This window comes from Lingula anatina, chromosome 2, assembly GCF_051362555.1.
Source record: "Lingula anatina isolate TDL-2025a chromosome 2, LinAna3.0, whole genome shotgun sequence".
Taxonomy (NCBI): Eukaryota; Metazoa; Brachiopoda; class Lingulata; order Lingulida; family Lingulidae; genus Lingula; species Lingula anatina.
Window position 1 is genome coordinate 44,253,753 of NC_141768.1, and position 20,024 is coordinate 44,273,776.

General features: G+C 34.2%; 1 protein-coding gene across 1 annotated transcript in view; it reads right to left on the reverse strand.

Moving 5' to 3' along the window:
* LOC106173741 (carbamoyl-phosphate synthase [ammonia], mitochondrial-like) overlaps positions 1 to 20,003 on the reverse strand; it is a 28,223-nt gene extending 8,220 nt beyond the window's left edge. The window contains exons 1-23 of the mRNA XM_087003722.1: positions 19,786 to 20,003; positions 19,422 to 19,496; positions 18,408 to 18,536; positions 15,347 to 15,456; positions 14,759 to 14,903; positions 14,205 to 14,351; positions 13,887 to 13,979; positions 13,467 to 13,556; positions 12,884 to 13,012; positions 12,438 to 12,541; positions 11,951 to 12,092; positions 11,223 to 11,300; positions 10,815 to 10,910; positions 4,964 to 5,059; positions 4,470 to 4,659; positions 3,635 to 3,792; positions 3,248 to 3,376; positions 2,693 to 2,837; positions 2,241 to 2,317; positions 1,742 to 1,875; positions 1,244 to 1,442; positions 848 to 1,024; positions 355 to 473 (exon numbers count right to left, since the gene is read on the reverse strand). Coding sequence (XP_086859848.1) covers positions 355 to 473; positions 848 to 1,024; positions 1,244 to 1,442; positions 1,742 to 1,875; positions 2,241 to 2,317; positions 2,693 to 2,837; positions 3,248 to 3,376; positions 3,635 to 3,792; positions 4,470 to 4,659; positions 4,964 to 5,059; positions 10,815 to 10,910; positions 11,223 to 11,300; positions 11,951 to 12,092; positions 12,438 to 12,541; positions 12,884 to 13,012; positions 13,467 to 13,556; positions 13,887 to 13,979; positions 14,205 to 14,351; positions 14,759 to 14,903; positions 15,347 to 15,456; positions 18,408 to 18,521 — 2,672 coding nt within the window. The 5' untranslated portion in view covers positions 18,522 to 18,536; positions 19,422 to 19,496; positions 19,786 to 20,003. The remainder of the gene's footprint in view (positions 1 to 354; positions 474 to 847; positions 1,025 to 1,243; positions 1,443 to 1,741; positions 1,876 to 2,240; positions 2,318 to 2,692; positions 2,838 to 3,247; positions 3,377 to 3,634; positions 3,793 to 4,469; positions 4,660 to 4,963; positions 5,060 to 10,814; positions 10,911 to 11,222; positions 11,301 to 11,950; positions 12,093 to 12,437; positions 12,542 to 12,883; positions 13,013 to 13,466; positions 13,557 to 13,886; positions 13,980 to 14,204; positions 14,352 to 14,758; positions 14,904 to 15,346; positions 15,457 to 18,407; positions 18,537 to 19,421; positions 19,497 to 19,785) is intronic.
* Positions 20,004 to 20,024: the final 21 nt, after the last annotated feature.

Below are 20,024 nucleotides of genomic sequence, written 5' to 3' on the forward strand. Positions count from 1 at the left end.
AGTAGCACTTCTGTATGAGTTGGTAAAATCATAAGCATAGTGATAATCTATTGGCACAGAAACTTAAGAAATAAATTACTTCTTGAGATGTTTACCATTTAGGTATCCTAGGATCAATACAAACAATTTTTGTAGCTTCATTCAACTTATTAATCTTAATTGGAGTTACTTTCAGTTTTAGGATATCTAAGACATAAAAATCTATAGCCACTGACATCAAATATGATGTGTTTATGTTTTAAAGCAATTTTAATACAAATTTTTACTACAGATCTTGTGTGAAACCCCTCCGTCTTCTAAATAAACCCACTAGTTTTTTTTTCTCACTTATTTTGTCCGTGTGGACTATCTTACCCCTTGTAGGACTTCAAAGTGTTTTCCATGTGGACTATCTTGTCCAGTTTGTACAGGAACCACTTGTCAATAGCAGTCAGTTTATGAATATCATCCACGGTGTAACCCTCATGGAAAGCCTGGCATTAATATAAAAAAAAATCATCAATTTTGACGTAACTTTTTTTACCTGTTATTAAAGTGAAGACCCAGATAAATCAATGACAACCTGTGCAAAAGCAGATTCTTCAACATACGCCATGGGATTAAATAAGTGCAAAACATAAATTTCTCATTTCTGTCTTATTATTAAACAGGCACAGCATTTCAAAGTTTATTATTATTGAGTTATTTCTACTGAGTAATCTTGGGTCTAAGTAAACTTAAATTTTTATAATTAATTTAGAGTTCTTTTAAAGTTCTTTCATGAAACTGGTACTGGTTCTTAACATATGGCATTAATTGCTAACATGTTTTGCAAAAACAGACCCAGAGCATGTAACTATATATATACCTTAGTAATGCAGTGTATCCGAGAATTATGAGGAACTTTCAGCAGGGCTTCCAAGTCCATATCAGGGGCGTAGCTCTTTCCCGCAGGAAGTGCCGGTGTCAAGCCAGGTACAGTGGGGTGAGTCATCCTCAGTGCTTTCTGAAGACTCTCCTCAAATGTACGTCCAATTGCCATCACCTACATGAGATTATAATTGAAATATTTGAATACATTATATTATATGAATATTTGAGATTTTCTTAGACATTAAAAATTAAGTCGTACTGATTCAAATCTATTTAAGTGAAATCTGAACATATAATACACATATATTGCAAAGAAATGCATGATAAAATAAAACATAAATAAACTAAATAATTATTTGCATGTGTTTGGAATCAAGAAAGTACCACACACCTCTCCAACACTTTTCATGGAGCTTCCAATTTCTTTGGATGTCTGGTGGAATCTATCCAGATCCCAGCGTGGAATCTTGGTGACAATGTAGTCCAAACTGGGCTCAAAGCAGGCCGTCGTCTGCTCGGTGGTGGCATTTTGAATGCTGGGAAGGTCTATCCCCAATGCCAACTTTGCCGCAATGAATGCCAGAGGATAGCTGAATATAACATTTGTCAATCAAAATAAAATAATAGGACTTAAAAACTCTTGGTTCTATCAAAAGTACATTTACTGAACAGGGAAGAAAACTTCATATTAAACGTAAGTAAATCAATCTGAAAATTTGCCAAGGAAAAGCTGAATGCAAAATTCATTTGACTTACTTCTTCCCAATATCACTTGTCCTATTTACAGCCTTCAGCACAACTTCATACTAAAGATCTTATGACGTTTCTTTCTAATCTATTGATAAACATTGTAAACAGCTAACTTTTTTTACAGATTTTATCTACTCACCCTGTGGCTTTAGAGGCCAGAGCAGAACTACGGGACAGTCTAGCATTAATCTCAATGATACAGTACTCCAGAGACTCAGGGTGCAGGGCATACTGGATGTTACACTCCCCAACAATGCCAAAATGTTTCACCACCTGGAAACAGAGGTAGTAATCACTGGTTTAAAATGTGGAAACAGATTGCTTAATTATTATAAAAAGTAACAAGAAATTCATTATTTTCAAGATGCTGTCCTGGTCATTTTCTGGGGTCATGTTTGCACAGAGACAAAAGTCCACTTTTCATTCTGATAAATAATAATATTAATAACTATAGTATTCCCTTAAAAAAAACAGCATAATAATTGCACTTCAGGACTGTTTCAGTTCTAAATTGAATAAGTGAAAAAATGAATTCAAAGGCACTTAAAAGTACTTTAAAATGTAAAAAAAAAATCATGTAAATTGGTTATAAACAGAGATATTGGTGGAATAAAATGTTTCCAAATTCTTTTCCAGACCTTAATGGCGGTCTCTCTCAGCATGTGGTACTCGTAATTTGACAGAGTCTGACTGGGAGCAACAACTATGGAGTCGCCTGTAATACATTACATATTTGAAAAGTTAAAAGAGAGACCATGAACTAATCTTCACAAATAATATAAACAAAACATTTTTAAACATTTAAAAATGGCTAAGTAACCTGACAAAAATGACCTGGTGAACAGGAATGAACAGTATTTAGTTTCAGTCATTGATGTAAGTTTAAACTTAAAAGATCAACATTTTTTTCAATGTTTTGGATAGGGTATGCCTTGGTGATACATAGAAAAGGTGTAACAACAATCAAAACCTTTAAGTTGTTCACTTTATGTCGGTTTTTATCTTCAGCTGAGCTGTAGATTTTTTGATAAATTGTTGTTACAGTTAGAGGATGTATGATAATTTAGCATATATATGTATATATTCATACCTGTATGAACCCCCAATGGATCAAAGTTCTCCATATTGCAGACGGTAATACAGTTGTCTGCTGAATCCCTGACAACCTCATATTCCACCTCCTTCCAGCCAAGCAGTGACTTTTCCACAAGAATCTGATTAGACAGTGCAAGTGCCTAAAATAGAAAATGAGATCCCATCTGCAAAACTTTTCAAATTTCACACAAAAAGTTCTGGCGCTACAGCTTAAGAAGGAAAAAATATATAAATATATGTATTTAAGTCTTATTTGTGAAGCATGTCCCATACTCAAACATTTCTATTCTAGTTAAAAAAAATTCAGGTCATAAGTCAAACTCTATTGAGAAACCAAAACCCTGACAAAAATACTGTGATTTTTTGCTGTCAATTTAAGAATTTATCACAATAATTTAGCGTTCACACTTCACAGAATTGATGTAATTCTTTAATGAACTCAAAATTCCAAAACAACATATCTTGATAATATGCAAACTTCTTAGGGGGTGGGAGGGGGATTCTTTCTTTAGAAATGTGTCAAATAAACTTGAAACCCTCTGTCACTTACCCTGGTTGCTATGTCCTTCAGTTTCTCCTTATCTGGTGCCCATCCTGACCCCAGACCTCCCAGGGCATAGGCAGCTCTCACCATAACAGGGTACCCGATCTCCTCAGCTGCTGCCAAGGCATCAGGCACCTAGAAAACATTATATACATCATACTAAATAAAACATATATTACACAATATACATAGCAGGTGCCTTCACCATCAATGGGTACCTAATCTCTTCAGGCCTCAGACAACTAGAAAATATTGTATTATTAATTTTCATGTAACGCCTATATCCTTAAACCTTTAAATAAATGTAAAAACTAAAAGATTTATTAGTGTTTAAGTTAAGATAAACTTTGTCTCGAGTTCTTTTGTGAGGCCAGCCTGTAAGCTTTAACTTACTGTTTCCACAGCAATACTAGGAGCCAGTCTCTCGTTAATGTCCTTCAACATGTCAGCAAACACCTGTCTGTCCTCAGTGGCCTTAATACTGCTGATCTGTGTCCCCAACACCTGGACTCCATGCTTCTGGAACACTCCTGCATCATGTAGCTGCACACCTGGATGTACAGATATGTCACATTATGGCAGTCTTTTTACATGTGTGTGTGTGTGTGTGTGTGTGTGTGTGTGTGTGTTTGTGTGTGTGTGAGAGAGAGAGAGAGAGAGAGAAAGAGAGAGAGATTAAAGAAAGTCATAAAGGACAAAAAAAAAATAATAAATTGACTTCTATACTTAAGGATGTAATTTGTGATAAGTGGGACCTGAAAATTGGCGATGTTGTCCAATTATTCCCGAAAAAGTTTAAAAAGCAGTTAAAAAAACTGAAATAAGGGATATGCCTGAAAATAACATCCCTGTATAATGGTTACTAACACCCCATTTCCATAGATTAGATCGACCTACTTTAGATCGACCTAACTCCCTGGGGGTTCACGCTAAATAGCTGTCAGCCGGGCGGACACGAAAGTTAATTACCCCTTATAGCTTGTAGTAGGCGGGGACGGACACTTAAGGGGGATTATCTGACAGTAATCTAGTGAGACTCCCCGCAGTGATAGATCGATCTAAAGTTGTGGGAATAGACCCTAAGTTACTACATGTGCAACTTAAACAAATCTGTCACTTCTACACATTGTTCATACAAAAAACAAAATAATAATAATAAAATAATTTTTTTTTAATCTTGAAAAGACAGTGCAAATTACAGTAGGAACAAAATGAAAATGTCCCTTACCACAATTGAGTGCTGTCTGTCCTCCCATTGAAAGCAGAATTCCATCGGGTTTCTCTTTCTTGATGACCTCAGTGACAAACTCTGCCGTGATGGGTAAGTAGTAGACAGTATTCGCCTGCTTTTCCCCTTCAGCATTGGTTTGGACCGAGGCTATATTAGGGTTCATTAAAACTACATCAATGTTCTCTTCCTGTGGAAAAAAATTAAACAATCAAGTATCAAAATGCTGACTTTTACCTTGCGGATGTTCTATTGTTGAGAAATTGCATAATGCATTAAAAGACGTTATAAAAGTTTTGAATTGTAGAACTTTGTTCAAGCCAAAAATTGGCAGACTAGAAAGTTGTCTTAGGCAAACAAAAATTTAAGGAAGTCTTGCAGTAACAGTCATTAAATTGTCTTTCCATATTATTAAACTGCAAAGCAGAAATTGCAAAGACTTCTACATATACACAAAAACACCGATAAACTAAAATATGAAATATCTGCCTCACCTTTAATGCTTTGATGGCCTGAGAGCCACTGTAATCAAATTCTCCAGCCTGACCAATGGACAGCCCTCCACTGCCCAGGACAAGAACTTTGGATACCTGATTGATAAAAAATTATTTAATGAGATCAAAGTAATGAGAATACATACACTTAGTGTCTGTACATAGTCCAAGAAATTGGTGCAGAAAAAAGGGTGAATTGTGCATTTTTTACCTACAAGCATGAAATTTGCCACAGTTGTAGATAATGGAATTCTAAGCTTTTTTGGATATATGGGCATGTCTGAAAATTCCAGTATGGCCGCCAAATCCAATATGGCTGCCACAAATACTCTTTTAAATTAAAACATCTAATATATAGTCCTAAAATGGTTTAGAATATCATTTTATAGCTGGAAAATATCATGCTATGAATGAATTATCAATATCCGCTTCTACAGGTGTATAGAATTCCAAAATGGCCTCCAAAAGTAAAATAAGCAGTTTACTTACGCAAAATATGCAGCAGTTTTGTAAAATCATCAAGCACTTACAATTACAAGCATAAAAATTGGCACAGTTATGTAGAACATGATTCTAAGCAACGTTGGATATAGGGTCATGTCTGAAAATTCCAATATGGCAGCCAATTTCAATATTGCCCCCAAAATACCCTTTCAAGGTGAAAGTTATTTGTATAGTCTTTTATAAAAATATCATTTAATGGTTAGAAAATTCCATTGTATGTATGAAGTATCAGTATCTGCCACTTAAGGTTTTAAAATTCCAAAATGGCCTCCAAAAGTCAGCAGACCACAACTATTGAATTGTAATCACTCGGGAATAGGCATGTGGGCTTTGCAAACTACCTGTATAATCAGCATATTCCTACCTGTGCAGGAGCTATTCTACAGAGTTTTTAAAAAACCATCAAGCATGATACATTTATTATGTACTGAAAAAAGTCCTTCTTTTGATAAACCAACATAAGTAGTTTGACTTTTTGCTCTGGATTCTCATTTAGATCAATTCCCAGTTAGCAATCTTCTTATATGGCACTCATGAGTGACTCCCCCTTTCTAAGAAAAAAAGTATCGTGCAAAATCCATAAAATGTGAAAGAAACACCAGAATAACTTAGCCTTAAAGAGGCAAATATAAAAAACTTGGGGTGTACCAATTTTGTCTGTTGGTTATGATTCTTCAGCTAGATCAGTGCATGGCGCTTCATCAAATGCTCATAAATATAACAAAAATGGCAGCTAATCAAACATACATGTCTCAACAATTTGGTGTTTTTCATTGGTAAAATATTAAAAGCGGGGCACATTTGCACTCGATAATGTTATGATGTTATCTTGTGCTTCAAAAGTAAATTAGAAAAGCTTTTTATTTAAAAAATTGGCTTTAGTACATTCGCAGTAATGGCTACCGAGAATTTAGTGAAAATTTATGAGCAAAGAAATACCTGTACCCCAAACAGAGGGCAGGTGTTGATACGTGCTGTATCCAAGAGTTGCATTGCAGACTTCACACTTCGTGCACTAAAAAAGAAGCACTGATCTATAGGCGCCAAACTTTGGTTTTCATTTGGTCATTTGGCAACTTGTTTAGTTACAAACTTATGCTTTCAAAAAACTGAACATGAAAATAAAAGAATTAAAATCCTCCAGACAGTTAATACATACAAAACTTCAAAAAACGATGTATTCTGAGGATTACACCAAGAAATTAGTGCAATATGGACTTTGAAAGGTAAAAATTCATGAGATTTCCGGCATCATTGTCTCTGTGGGACAATCCAGAATGAAGCCATGAGGAGTATTCACTTAACCAGCTTACAAAATCTACCAGGTGGCTCCTACCACATCTGTTTGTAGTTATTTGTGCAGTTGCTAACTGTGGTGAGGGGAGTCAGAAGCATTGGAAGACTGGTGCTATAAGGGTTCACACTAGTAACCTACATCTACTAATATGCCCTTCCACACTTTCATGTTCCTATGGACCGTCATGCATGTAAACTGAGTCAGAAGCATTGGAAGACTGGTCCTATAAGGCTTCACACTAGTAACCTACATCTACTACTATGCCCTACCACACTTTCATATTCCTATTGACCCTCATGCATGTAAACTGATGCTTTCTGGTGTTAAAAACGACCAATGCCTCTTGGTATATTGTTGGGGAAAGTGGATTACATGTAGAAGCTTTAGCTTTAAGGAAATACTGGGAAAGCTGAGGGAAACACAACTACTAGTAAAGCTAGGCACACATAAATGAATGAAAATTATTTAACCAAATAAGTAGAAATTTCGGTGTAGCTAGCTGTTATCCTCTGTTGAGATATTGTCCATTTACTAAAGTAAAAGGTTGACCGCCCATAAAATGTGCAACACTTACTTGATAAAATAACTTTCGTTAATTTGAAACTTATTTGTGAAAATACCTTGACATTTTCATATCCTTGACATTTATAGAATTGCTGCATGTGGTGTCACAACTAGACCAAAAGGAGTCCTGTTCCATTTTTTATGGTCATTTGGGTCTAAATGTAACTAAAGGAGCGAAAAACCAAAAAAGAGTAAAGACTGTTGTCAGTCAGATTATATAGTAGTCTTTTTTACTTTAAAAGGGTTTTAGTGGCCATATTAGAATATTCAGACATGTCCCTATATAACAAATTGCTTAGAATCCTGTTCTGTACAATTGAGACAATTTTCATGCTTGTAGTTTTAAGTGCATGATGAATTCACCATACTGCTGCTGTGAGTGGCCTGATTTTCTTATTTTTGGAGGCCATTTTGGATTTCTATACACTTAAAGAATCAAATATTGATACTTCATGCATACCATAGTCTTGTCTAACCATAAAATGTTATCTTAAGTTATTATAGGATTATATATACTTGAAGTTTTAATTTGAACGGGTATTTGTGTCGGCTATATTGGATTTGGGGGCCATATATTGAAATTTTTAGACATGCTCATACATCCAAAAGTGCTTGGAATCCTGTTTTACAACTGTACCAAATGCCATGCTTGTAGTTTTTGATGAATTAACCACTCTGCTGGATATCTTGGATTAGTAGAGTGCTTTTTATGTACAGACACAGATGTGTCTGTACATATAGCCATCATCTGCGTCTGTCGTCGCCGTCGTCGCCGTGCACTTTTACCGATAACACGATAAGTGGAAAACCATTTTACCTTTTGACTTGAAACTTGCAGAACAGATGAATATTCATAATATGCAGGTCAAGTTCGAAAATCAGCATGATCGGGTCACTTTTAGGGAATTTATGCTGTTTTTTCACTTTTTTCAGCATATATGCAGCACCGATAACACGATAAGTGGAAAACCATTTTACCTTTTGACTTGAAACTTACATAACTGATGAATATTCATAATACGCAGGTCGAGTTTGGAAATCAGCATGATTGGGTCACTTTTAGGGAATTTATGCTGTTTTTTCACTTTTTTCAGCATATATGCAGCACCGATAACACGATAAGTAGAAAACCATTTTACCTTTTGACTTGAAACTTACATAACTGATGAATATTCATAATACGCAGGTCAAGTTCGAAAATCAGCATGATTGGGCCATTTTTAGGGAATTTATGCTGTTTTTTCACTATTTTCAATATAAATGCAACACTGATAACACAATATAAGAAAAACGGATTGGCCAATTGTAATTATACTCACAGGAGTGGTCAATCTTACTAAAACGCAGGATGAGTTCGAAAATCAGCATAATCGGGCCATTATTTTAGAAGTTATACTGTTTTTTCACATGTCTTCAGATTCAATTATTAGGCATGTTAACAGTCTCATTATTTAACTAATAAGATGCCTAAAAGTGTTTGTTTGATATTTCCTGCATCTTTACAACATTGTTAGTTGATTATGTAAAAAACATGGTAAACTTGTTATCATGTATTGTGTAATAAAGTGTCAAAAATGGAAATAAACTCATATCATTGCAGTTTGTCAGATTCAATCATCCACTATGTTCAGAATCTCAGAATGGAGGAAATTGGACATTTAACACTGTTCTATTGATAGTTTTCCCATCTCATCAATTTTCTTAGTTGGTCATATAAAAATGGCAGTAAAATGTTTATTTTGTTTTATGTTAAAAAAGTGTTAAAAATGGAAAGAAACCCATTTCAGAACAGTGCTGTCTTGTTTACATTTTGGCATTTTCAAGGTGTGACTTTGATGTTCCATGGGCCTGAAGACCTTTGCTAGTCACATTTTCTGAATATCTGTGATACAAATATTTTATAATTAAAAATTGATGGTCATTAAGCTGTTAAACATTATGTAATATTGCATCAAAATTTGAAGAAACCCCTATTTTGGGCACTGCTTCCATGATGACCATTTAAGGAAAATCATGTCACTTACTGTTCTCAAACTTACAGGAAAGAAACCTGGGACTAAAATACAGCTTCAGTAGGCAATGCAGTCTGTTTGGTATTTTTTTTTCTTTTTTTTTTTTTTTTTTTTTTTTGGCAGTTAAACAGTTTTTTTGTGAAAATTTAATTTTTCACATATTGGCATTTACAAGGGGTGACTTTAAAGTTCCATGATCCTGAAGACTTTTGCTTGTCACATTTTCTGAATGTCCATGTTACTAATATTTTATTAATAACATTTGATTGTCATCATGCTGTTCAACATTATGTAATGTTGCATCAAAATTTGAAGAAACTCCTATTTTGGGCACTGCTCCTATGATGACCATTTAAGGGAAATCATGTCACTTACTGTTCTCAAACTTACAGGAAAGAAACATGGGTCTAACATACAGCTTCAATAGGCAATGCAGTCTGTTTGGTAAATTTTTCTGGCAATTTAACAGTTTGTTGTGAAAATTTAATTTTTCACTTATTTGCATCTTTATTTTCTGTTTTTTTTGTCTGTACATTTGACAGCTTTGCTGCCTTGTTACTATTGGCGGCCATTTTGGATTTAATACACCTTAAAAAGCAAATATTGATTCTGAATTCATACCGTGGTGTTTTTTAACCTTTGTATGATATTTACGCCCTTAAAAGACTATATACTTGTAGTTTTAATTAGAAGCCGTATTGTTGGAGGCCATCTTGGATTTGAAGGCCATTTTTAAATTTTCGGATATGCCCATACATCCAAACTTGCTCAGAATTTCATTTTTCACAAACCTGCCAAATTTTATGCTTGTAGTTTTAAGTGCTTGATGAATTCCCCATTCAAATGGATATCTTGAATAAATGGTCTGCTTTTTTTACTTTTGGCGGCCATTTTGGATTTAATACACCTTAAGGATTCATACCATGGTGTTTTCTAACCTTTATATGATATTTTAAGTCATTAGAAGACTATGTACTTGAAGTTTTAATTTGAAAAGGTATTTTGGTGGCCATATTGGATTTGACGGCCATTTTGGAATTTTCAGACATGCCCATATATCCAAATTTGCTTAGAATTTTATTGTCCATAAGTGTGACAAATTTCATGCTTGTAGGTAAAAAATGCACAATTTTTCACCAATTTCCTGGACTAACATAAAAATTCAGTTTCATTTATTGGCCAAAAGATACACAACTTATTATGTATTGTATGCAATACAAAAGACATGATATCTCATAAATATTTATTCATTATTTATTCATATAAGAACCTTTACAAAATGAACAATAACAAATAAAATAAAGTAAAATAAAAAATTAATTAAATATATGAAATCACATAGTGTTTAAAAGAGAATTATTAAATAAGCTTTTAAAAATGGCCACATGAGCATATAATGAAAATACCTCATGAAATATTACATAAATACATGTTAAATCACTGCACACAAAAAACACTGTCATTATATACTTACTGGCTTTAAGTCTGGCTTAGGTGGCATTGGTTTCACAATCTTCGCCACTTTTTGCTCCCCAGATTTTATCATGTCGAGAAACATGTCGAACAGAAACTTGAATTAAAAAAAGAGAAAGAAACTTTAAAAATTTATGCTAGAGTTTGTGGATTTTACTTCTGCCACAGTTGTGTTAAGATCCAGTTCAACCGTTTACCAGAATCAATGGAGCAGGGAAGATACACATCTCATTTACATAATTTGCTCACATTACTTTCTATTCTAACAATTAAATGTCTGGAAAGTTTACCACATCAATTATGACAAATATCTTTCATTTACCATTTTATGCAGTATGTATATGAGATACTGATGTCAAGAGTAATATTTACATTTTTAAATTAATAGCACTACCCTCTAATTGTTTACCTCAGAGTCAGTAGGACCTCCTCTGGCTTCTGGGTGAAACTGTGCAGTAAATATAGGGCGATTTTCATGATAGATACCCTGAAATAAAGAGCTGTGCAGTAAATATAGGGTGGTTTTCATGATAGATACCCTGAAATAAGGAAGTGTGCAGTAAATATAGGGGGGTTTTCATGATAGATACCCTGAAATAAGGAAGTGTGCAGTAAATATAGGGTGGTTTTCATGACAGATACCCTGAAATAACGAACTGTGCAGTAAATATAGGGCGGTTTTCATGACAGATACCCTGAAATAAGGAAGTGTGCAGTAAATATAGGGTGGTTTTCATGAAAGATACCCTGAAATAACGAACTGTGCAGTAAATATAGGGCGGTTTTCATGATAGATACCCTGAAATAAGAAACTGTGCAGTAAATATAGGGCGATTTTCATGATAGATACCCCGACATAAAGAACTGTGCTGTACATATAGGCCAATTTTTAAAAAATTCAAACATGTCATTTCTGCATAGTTTAATAATGTTACCACTACTGCCAAAATTCTACCCAAGTTTAATACTCAGTTCTTGATAGTTAGAAAAACTAAAAAAAAAAAAAAAAAGGTTTGAAAATCCAGGGCCTTCAAAAATCTGCAATCTTTCAAACAGGATTTTTGTCTGGCTGAACAAGAATTTCAAAATATTCACCTTAAAATTGTTTAGATTTTTTTCTGGCTAATCCAGACTAACCTCATTTGTTCCATCATTGGCATTGATGAAGAGTGGCAGCCAGCCTGTGGGAAGAGTTTTGTTGTCTATAGCAAAGCCATGGTTCTGGGAGGTGATGAAAGCCTGTCCACTCAGGAGGTTGATCACTGGCTGGTTGTGACCTCTGGATGAATTTTAAAAAATACATCAATTAATTAATTAATTAAATGATATTTTTACTGTAAACTATGAAAAGAGACTTGGAACATACATTTCATTGCAGCTTCAATTATTCAAGATATGTAGTCAGAAAGATATCAAACATCTGATGCTTCAAACTCTTTATAATGCTTTTTTGTTTCAAAAATATGAGTCACAAATCCAAAAAGCATTCCTAATAATAACAAAATTTCAATAACAATAAACAAAAATACTGTTAATTTCAAAAAAAAAATTGAAATAAAATATAATTTTAAAAAAAGAAACCGATTCCTTTTATTTTCATTAATTATTTTTCACCTGCACCCACCTGTTTCCCAAAGGTAACTTATAAGACTGTGCCCCAGCTGCCAGACAGGTGATCTGGTTCCCCATACATATACCAAATATTGGCTCTGGTCTGTTGTCCAAAACCTGTAAAAAATAAGCGTTCAAATCAAACTAGGCTTACAAAGTTAAAAAATTAAAATTGCTGATGGATGGTTTAGATTTCAAATAGAAGGCATTAATATCACAGCTAGAAGGGATAATTCAATTACTTTAATCTCCTTCTGTGGAAGAAAAAAACTTGACCAAAAGTGAACAAAGTTTACCAAAAGTGGGCCTTTTACCAAGAAACCTTCATGTACATTTATCAAATTTTACCCAGAGGGGAAATTTGCAACTGCAAAAAGGGCTGTTCGTTCAAACTACAGGCCTGCAATGATTTTTCAGACACACAGTTCTCTATGTAGAAGAAATCTTCCTGTGTTTTACCTTCTTCACATTGGCCACCAATTCCCCGGCCACAGCAGGGTCACCTGGTCCATTAGAAATAAACAGTCCATCAAATTTATCTTGGGTGAAGTCATAATTCCACGGGACAAGAGTCACCTCTGCTCCTTTCTGAAAAAAAAAACAAAAAAACAAAATTGAGGGCATAAGTTATAAATAAACATTATAAATAGGTGTGTCCATTCTCTATTATCTGAGTCTTTCTCTCCATCTTCCTTTTTTTTTTCTTTGCCATTCATATTAATTTCATATTAGCAATTTTCCAGCTACATGGTGTTATTTCTTCTCAAAACATAACCAAGGAAACATTCATATTTTGGGCATCTTACAAAGCTTAAAATGTGTCTCACACATAGTCTACGTAAATCTGTCTCAGTGATGGCCACTTATATTACATTTTAGCCAGAGTGGTGCCTTACCTTCACCAGCATTTTAGCCAGTATTTTAGCCATTGATGTCTAACATTCACCAGCACTTTAGCCAGAGTGGTGTCTTACCTTCACCAGCATTTTAGCCAGAGTGATGTCTTACCTTCACCAGCATTTTAGCCAGAGTGGTGCCTTACCTTCACCAGCATTCTGATCATGTTGTGTTTTATACCACAGTCCACTGCCACCACTTTGAGGGGATTCCCTTTCCCATACACTATGATATCCTGCAATACAATAGTGCACAGCAGTTTCAAACATGTGCTTATTCAAAAAGTCATATTATATACTGAAATAAGTATATAAATTTTCTCATTATTTTGATATTGTGTATTACTCCCTGCATTTGATCTTTTGGCTATCTTTCTGCATTAAATCTTTTTCCAAATGGTTCCAAACAATAGTTGCAACATCAAGAAGAAACACAAAGGTTGACTATGTTTGTATACCTTAAGGAACTACTACAAATTTATCCTGAAGAAGGTCAAATTTTTAAAGCTTAAAGTTAACTCTCAGACAGTCTAAAATTCTTTTATAAATCCCCTAAGAGTGCGTACCTTAGTGGCCACTTTATCAATCAGGTTCATTGTGTTGGGGTCCATAAATTCTATTGGTTGCTCATCAAATTCAATTTTTCCCAACACTGTGCCCTATGGAATAGAAAAAAAAATAATAATAAAAATATTAGTAATAATAAAATAATAATGATATTTATGATATCAGTAATAATCAGTCCTTGATTTAGCCAAACATTTTTTTTTAAATGTAGAATCATCATTTAACACTTACATTCCAGAACAAAATCAATTCAAATCAAAAACTCTTTTGAAAACTTATAGTGGTTAACATTGCCAGATTAAAAAATCCCACAATACCTTATCTCTGATCATCTTGGTGATCATCCTAGTATCTATACCATAGAGACCAGGTACCTTCTCCTCCTTCAGCCACTGAGAGAGAGACTTGACTGAGTTCCAGTGACTGTATCCATGAGAATAGTCCTGGACCAGCAATCCAGAGGCCTGGGGAAATTTAAATAGAATTAAAACAAATAAATATGAAATAGAAATAATAATAATAATGGATTTATTAAAGTTTTATTAAAAAATAATATCTAAAAAATTTTAGTCCTTTTAATGTGACAATAAATAAATTCCATCACATCTGGGTTTACAACCAAATTTTTTTAAACTTCTGAATCAAGGGCAGTCCAAAGAAGTTCACTATAATGAATTTTTCTATTGGTGCGAAATATTAGACATTTTATCTTTTTATAAAACATGCAAAATATTTCAGATAAATGGACTTATGATAGTTTATCTAAGGTCAAAGTAGACTAAAATTTTGATCTTAAAGTTAAGACCTACTTTCAGTTTCAAGTCCTTTTAAAATATGTAAAACCAGTCACAGGACTAAATTGTACACTCACGTGTATTCTGTCAGACTCCACATTCAGCATGAGTCCATATTCATCTCTGGCCTGCGTGTCCGGCACGCCATAGTTACCAACTATGGGATAGGTCAAGGTCAGTATCTGGCCGTGGTAGCTTGGGTCAGTCAGGGCTTCAGGGTACCTTAAAGGATTTTTGGTCATCTCAATCTTATGTCTCAATGACTTTATATTTTATTGCATTTAAATTTATTGCCATTGTTGATTGACCATGTACTAATAATTGTACTAATTCAGACGAAAAGGCTAATCTAAGTATGCTTACAAGGAGTTAATACATGTAGGTATTTATCTTTAAAATGAAAATGATCACTGACAACAAACCACATCATTCTATTACCATAAGTTACAATCAGTCATCTTGATTTTATAATTCTGTAAAGGGAGTGATGTAGTGAACAGACCCATAAAACATTGTGCTTGGGGCATAAACTTCAATTAAATGCCACTGAAGTTCAGATACAACAAGTTGCAATTGGTGTGTGTGTGGAAAGCTGAACATGAAGCTGAAAGTTTATTTCTAAATTAAATTGGCCTTCTGCTGCTAAAATGCTATGTATTTCTTACCCCACCAGTCCAGTGTTAAAGACTACCTCTCCAGCAATGGAGGCCTCATGTCCAAACGAGTATCCGCGAAACTCACTACCATCTTCCAGAACAAGGTGTGCTCTTCTTGGCTGGAGGGATGAAAAGGAAAGAAGTAGATGACTTTATTTGGTAAATTTTACATTTCAGTTTTATCCAACTTGCAAAGTGACATTTCTGGACACCATCAAGATGCTGCGTAATTTTTTCTCAAAGTATGAAGAAATTTCTCAAGGTGAACAGTCAGCAAAAACCCTGTCTAATGCAGAATGTCACAATAATGTTGACTGTCCTCTTTATGACACACAAATTTAAATTAGACTAAAATCCCTATTTTGGGTCAGAAATACTTTATTTTCCCTGCATAATGCTGAGGTGTGTTCTGCATTCTGGGATTGGGGAATACATTATGGCAAGTTGAATAGATTAAAGCTACTGAGGACTAGAAGTTATCAACAGATTTAGTGTTCACTATATATCTCACAAAATTTGAGTCCAACACTGCCGCTCTGTCATTCTTCTACACATTTGTTAATTCACATCCTAACCCCCCCCCAAAAAAAATATATATTATATTGATTAATTTGAATCAATAATTAATCAATGAATAAATAATTTTCAAACAAACTTTTTGAAATGACTTTCAAAATGTTTTCCCTTTTTTTCTTATTTATTTATTTTGAGAGGGAGGGGGTACCTACCCACTCATCCAGAAGCATTATATTACAAAATTATGGCTCCAACATGACATGTGAACAGACATTATAATTCTTAACCCAAGAGCTATACACTGTTCTCTTAAACAAACATCCAATTATCTGTTTTGAATCGTTGAAAATAAATTGACCCATTGACATTATGATAAGCAATTACACACAATGACCCTTTGTCATTTCTTTATGATTTTTCTCAATAACATATTAATTATTTTTTTCAAATTACTGACAAGTTCACTCTGGTCAGGCAAGAGAGTGAAAGATTACTATCATTGCCATTATTTACTGTGTACATAAATCAAACGAAGTATTTGTGATAGGCTTGAGATAACACCTTGTCTGATATTGACAGGAGAATGAAGCATATGTCTGCAGATGAGCTTATATACACACACACACATTGACACAGTTGAGTTTTTTTAATGTAGAGAGTACGTAGTATCAAAATATACATGGTCAAGACTAGAACCCAGCTACAAGGTTAAATAAAAAAATCAATATTTAAATATATGCAGCAGAGGAAACACCATACATGTCAAGTCAAATAAATCAATTAATTACGTACTAAACATATGAAAATGCAGGAATTCTTTAGTGACCTCCCTTCTTTTCTATACTTTGAATCTTTTGAACTGCTAAGTTTCTAACAGAACACTAACATTGATCAACAAAATGAAAATAGTGATATTACTCCCAACCTCACACACACACACACACACACACACACACACACACACACAGTGACACCCATGCAGCATTTTTATTTAAGCTGGGACTTCCTTAAAAACCAACATTCAAAATTGGCCATTTCGACTCCCTGTACTCCAACTAGGGGAAAGCCCTGCTGCTGACCATCAATATTATCACCAGACTGGGCACATTAACCTTCCTTGCTCACCTGAGACAGGTAGTTAAACTGCCAGACTGATTAAATAGCAGAGGTAGTTATTCCATGTTAACTATCCATTAACATGTTCAATGCCATTGTACTTTTGACCTGCCCTGTACTAATATATTTGCAATTTTGATACATCTTTTTTTTTCGTTGAAGTACTTTAAGACTATATATCTGTATCTCTTCTGGACAGGTTTTTAATTCTTTTGTTATATCATCAAGTGTGTGCGAATATGTGCATGCACATGCATACACGCAGCAATCTGATGTCGAGTTACCTTTCAGAGGTAATATGCATATGATGTATTTGTGTGACCATAAAAATGGAATTCCTTGAAATCAAACATGTGCAAAATAAGTTGCTGAAAGTCTAAAAGACTTCTAAGTGGCCATCCAAACCATTTTTAAAATGGATGTATAGAAGGTTTTTCTAATTGTACTGTGAAAAAAAATGAACCACATGTACTGTACATTTTTTAAAAGATTGTTCTACCATAACACAAAGACATATATCCACTTTTTGTTATCCTAAACAGTACATAGAATATATCTTTAATATAGGACAATTACATCCCAGGCAAAGTACACAGAATGCTTTGACTATATTGTAAATGCTATATTTATGCAGATCACTAGTAATAATAAAGGCAAGGCTAAACTAAAGGCCAATTTTCCGAAATTAACATTTGACATTTTCTTGCCATAAACTTCAATATGGTGAAGGAAATGCATACTTAAATTGTACTCATTGAAAGTTCACAAGAGGAAAGTCATAAGAATTTTACAACATAAAATCTCAATTTGTAACCATGCGTGCCTGTAATTTTATCACTTTTTTGGTATAGAACATTTTATGTGATGAGTGTACATTACATGGGACTTGTTTTTCATTCTCTCTCTAGGTTTTAGTACTAAACCCACTTTCATAAACATTGCACACTGATACAGCATACCTGATGGTTATATTAATACACATACCTAATAGTTGCATCAGGCACGCTTGCCAAATACTTACTAGAAAGAATTACATTTCCTTCATTACTAGCTTAATATATAAAGACAAGTGTGGGTGTGCATTTGGTTTATCTCCTAGTCAACATATTTTGTTTACATCATAAATGTTTAAGAAATACAATCAAAATGTTCAAAAAGTGAAAACTAATGAATAAATACCTGGCTTTTATTATAATATACCAATTAATATCAGGTTATTCTTAATTCAATATTTATTTGAGCTTTTTTCTTCTATTTTTTTAAAGCATAAATAATATTTCAGGACCAGTTCTTAAACAAGTTGCTCTTTGTATTCTTCAAATTCTATGCAGAAATGGACTTAACATCACTTGATTTGATATCATTTTATCAAAAATCAAATTCAACAAATCAATTTATATTTTATTCATTAATCTTATGTACTAATTCGATTATTCACCTTGTCGAGAGTGCTCTTGGAGGCTCCATGGACAGAAGACATATACCTGGCCCCAGCCACTCCATTTAGGTAGGCATGCTTCTTTATCAGACAGACAGCACGGAGGAAATGCATGATTATAGCTCTTGTCTACAACAATAAAATAAAATAAAGGTATTTAATATACTGTGTAATATGGTCCAATTATGAAATATCTTAATTAACTTTCATTTTCTTCACAAAAATTAAAGCAAAAAATGGCAAATAATCAGAGTTGGGGGGGGGGGGGGGGGGGGGGATTGAGGTTGTTAAGGGCAAGATAAGAAGACCACCAAAAGATTTGGGCTAAATACAAAGACAACCACAACCAGGGCTGAGGGCTGAGCAGCATGGTTCTAGGATCACCGTTGCTATGGGCAACGTATGAGGATTACTGAGGCTGAGGGCACCATAAAAGGATCAATGGTGATTTCAAAATTCAAGTTAAGTGGATCACAAAGGGTGTATCTCAGTAGCCTGAAGGTTCATTGGTCCATATGGTTAAAAAAAATCATAATATTTGATCAGTTTTTAAAGAAAAGGGTTTGTTGGTCCAAAGATTTTATAATGGACATTCCAACCATTGAACCTTCAGACAATTGTCTGGCACACATCACAAAGACCAAGGTCTATGTAAGAGATAACACAGGGCCAATTTAGGTTTGCCGCTGATATTAACGGATCATTGGGACCACATGAGCAATACGGACGAATAAAGTTCTAATCAGATGCTTTAGTAAATATCTATTTTTTTTTTTCACAATTTACCTGTTTATTGATAATGACCAATGCTGAAAGCAATTTAAGCCATGTTATGACAATTTTTTTTATCAAATCATCAACCCTGTTGCTATATGGTAAGTGGAACATCTTTCAGATAAAACAAAATGATAAAAAGGCGTGTGAACACGTGCACGCTCATATGAATACATACATATAATAATTATTATATAACACGAGATGCAAAAGAAAAAGAAACGTGTACTGGGTACTTACCTTCAGTGCTATTTCATGTGTTGCCCCGCACTCTCGGGGTAAATGCTCTGGTCTCCACAAGCGACTGACTGCTATCTAAATATGCAAAAAATATCCGCCTTTTCACAAAAGTTATCTGATGCAATGTATGTTTAGTGAAGAAAAAATAGATGTAGGTCACACTTAAACAGATGACGCAAGACCCAAGCCCACATCTGGGTTGATTGGGAGCCTCTTCAACGATCAGCCTTCGCCCACGTGGCTTTTTACTAGAAGTTCTTAACATTTTTTCAAATTAACTATTATATGAAGTTCTTTATAATTGCGACACGAGATTACGATACAAAAAAAGGAAGTAATATTTTCCAATAACAGAAAATCATACTTCCCGCACTAGTTGCTGTTGCGACCACCTGGCAAGTTGACCCGGAGTGACCTGATAAGTGCACTTTTCTTGACTAGTTCCTTCAGAGGGGTGCTTGATTAAAAAACTAGGCTGAGATTTTGTGATAAAACTGCGATTTTTCCAGAAATATGAATGGAATTGATAGATAAAAAGTTCAAAAAATGTTTTTGTGTCATTTAGTGCACAATTTTTGACAAAAATTTAGCGATCGATTTTTG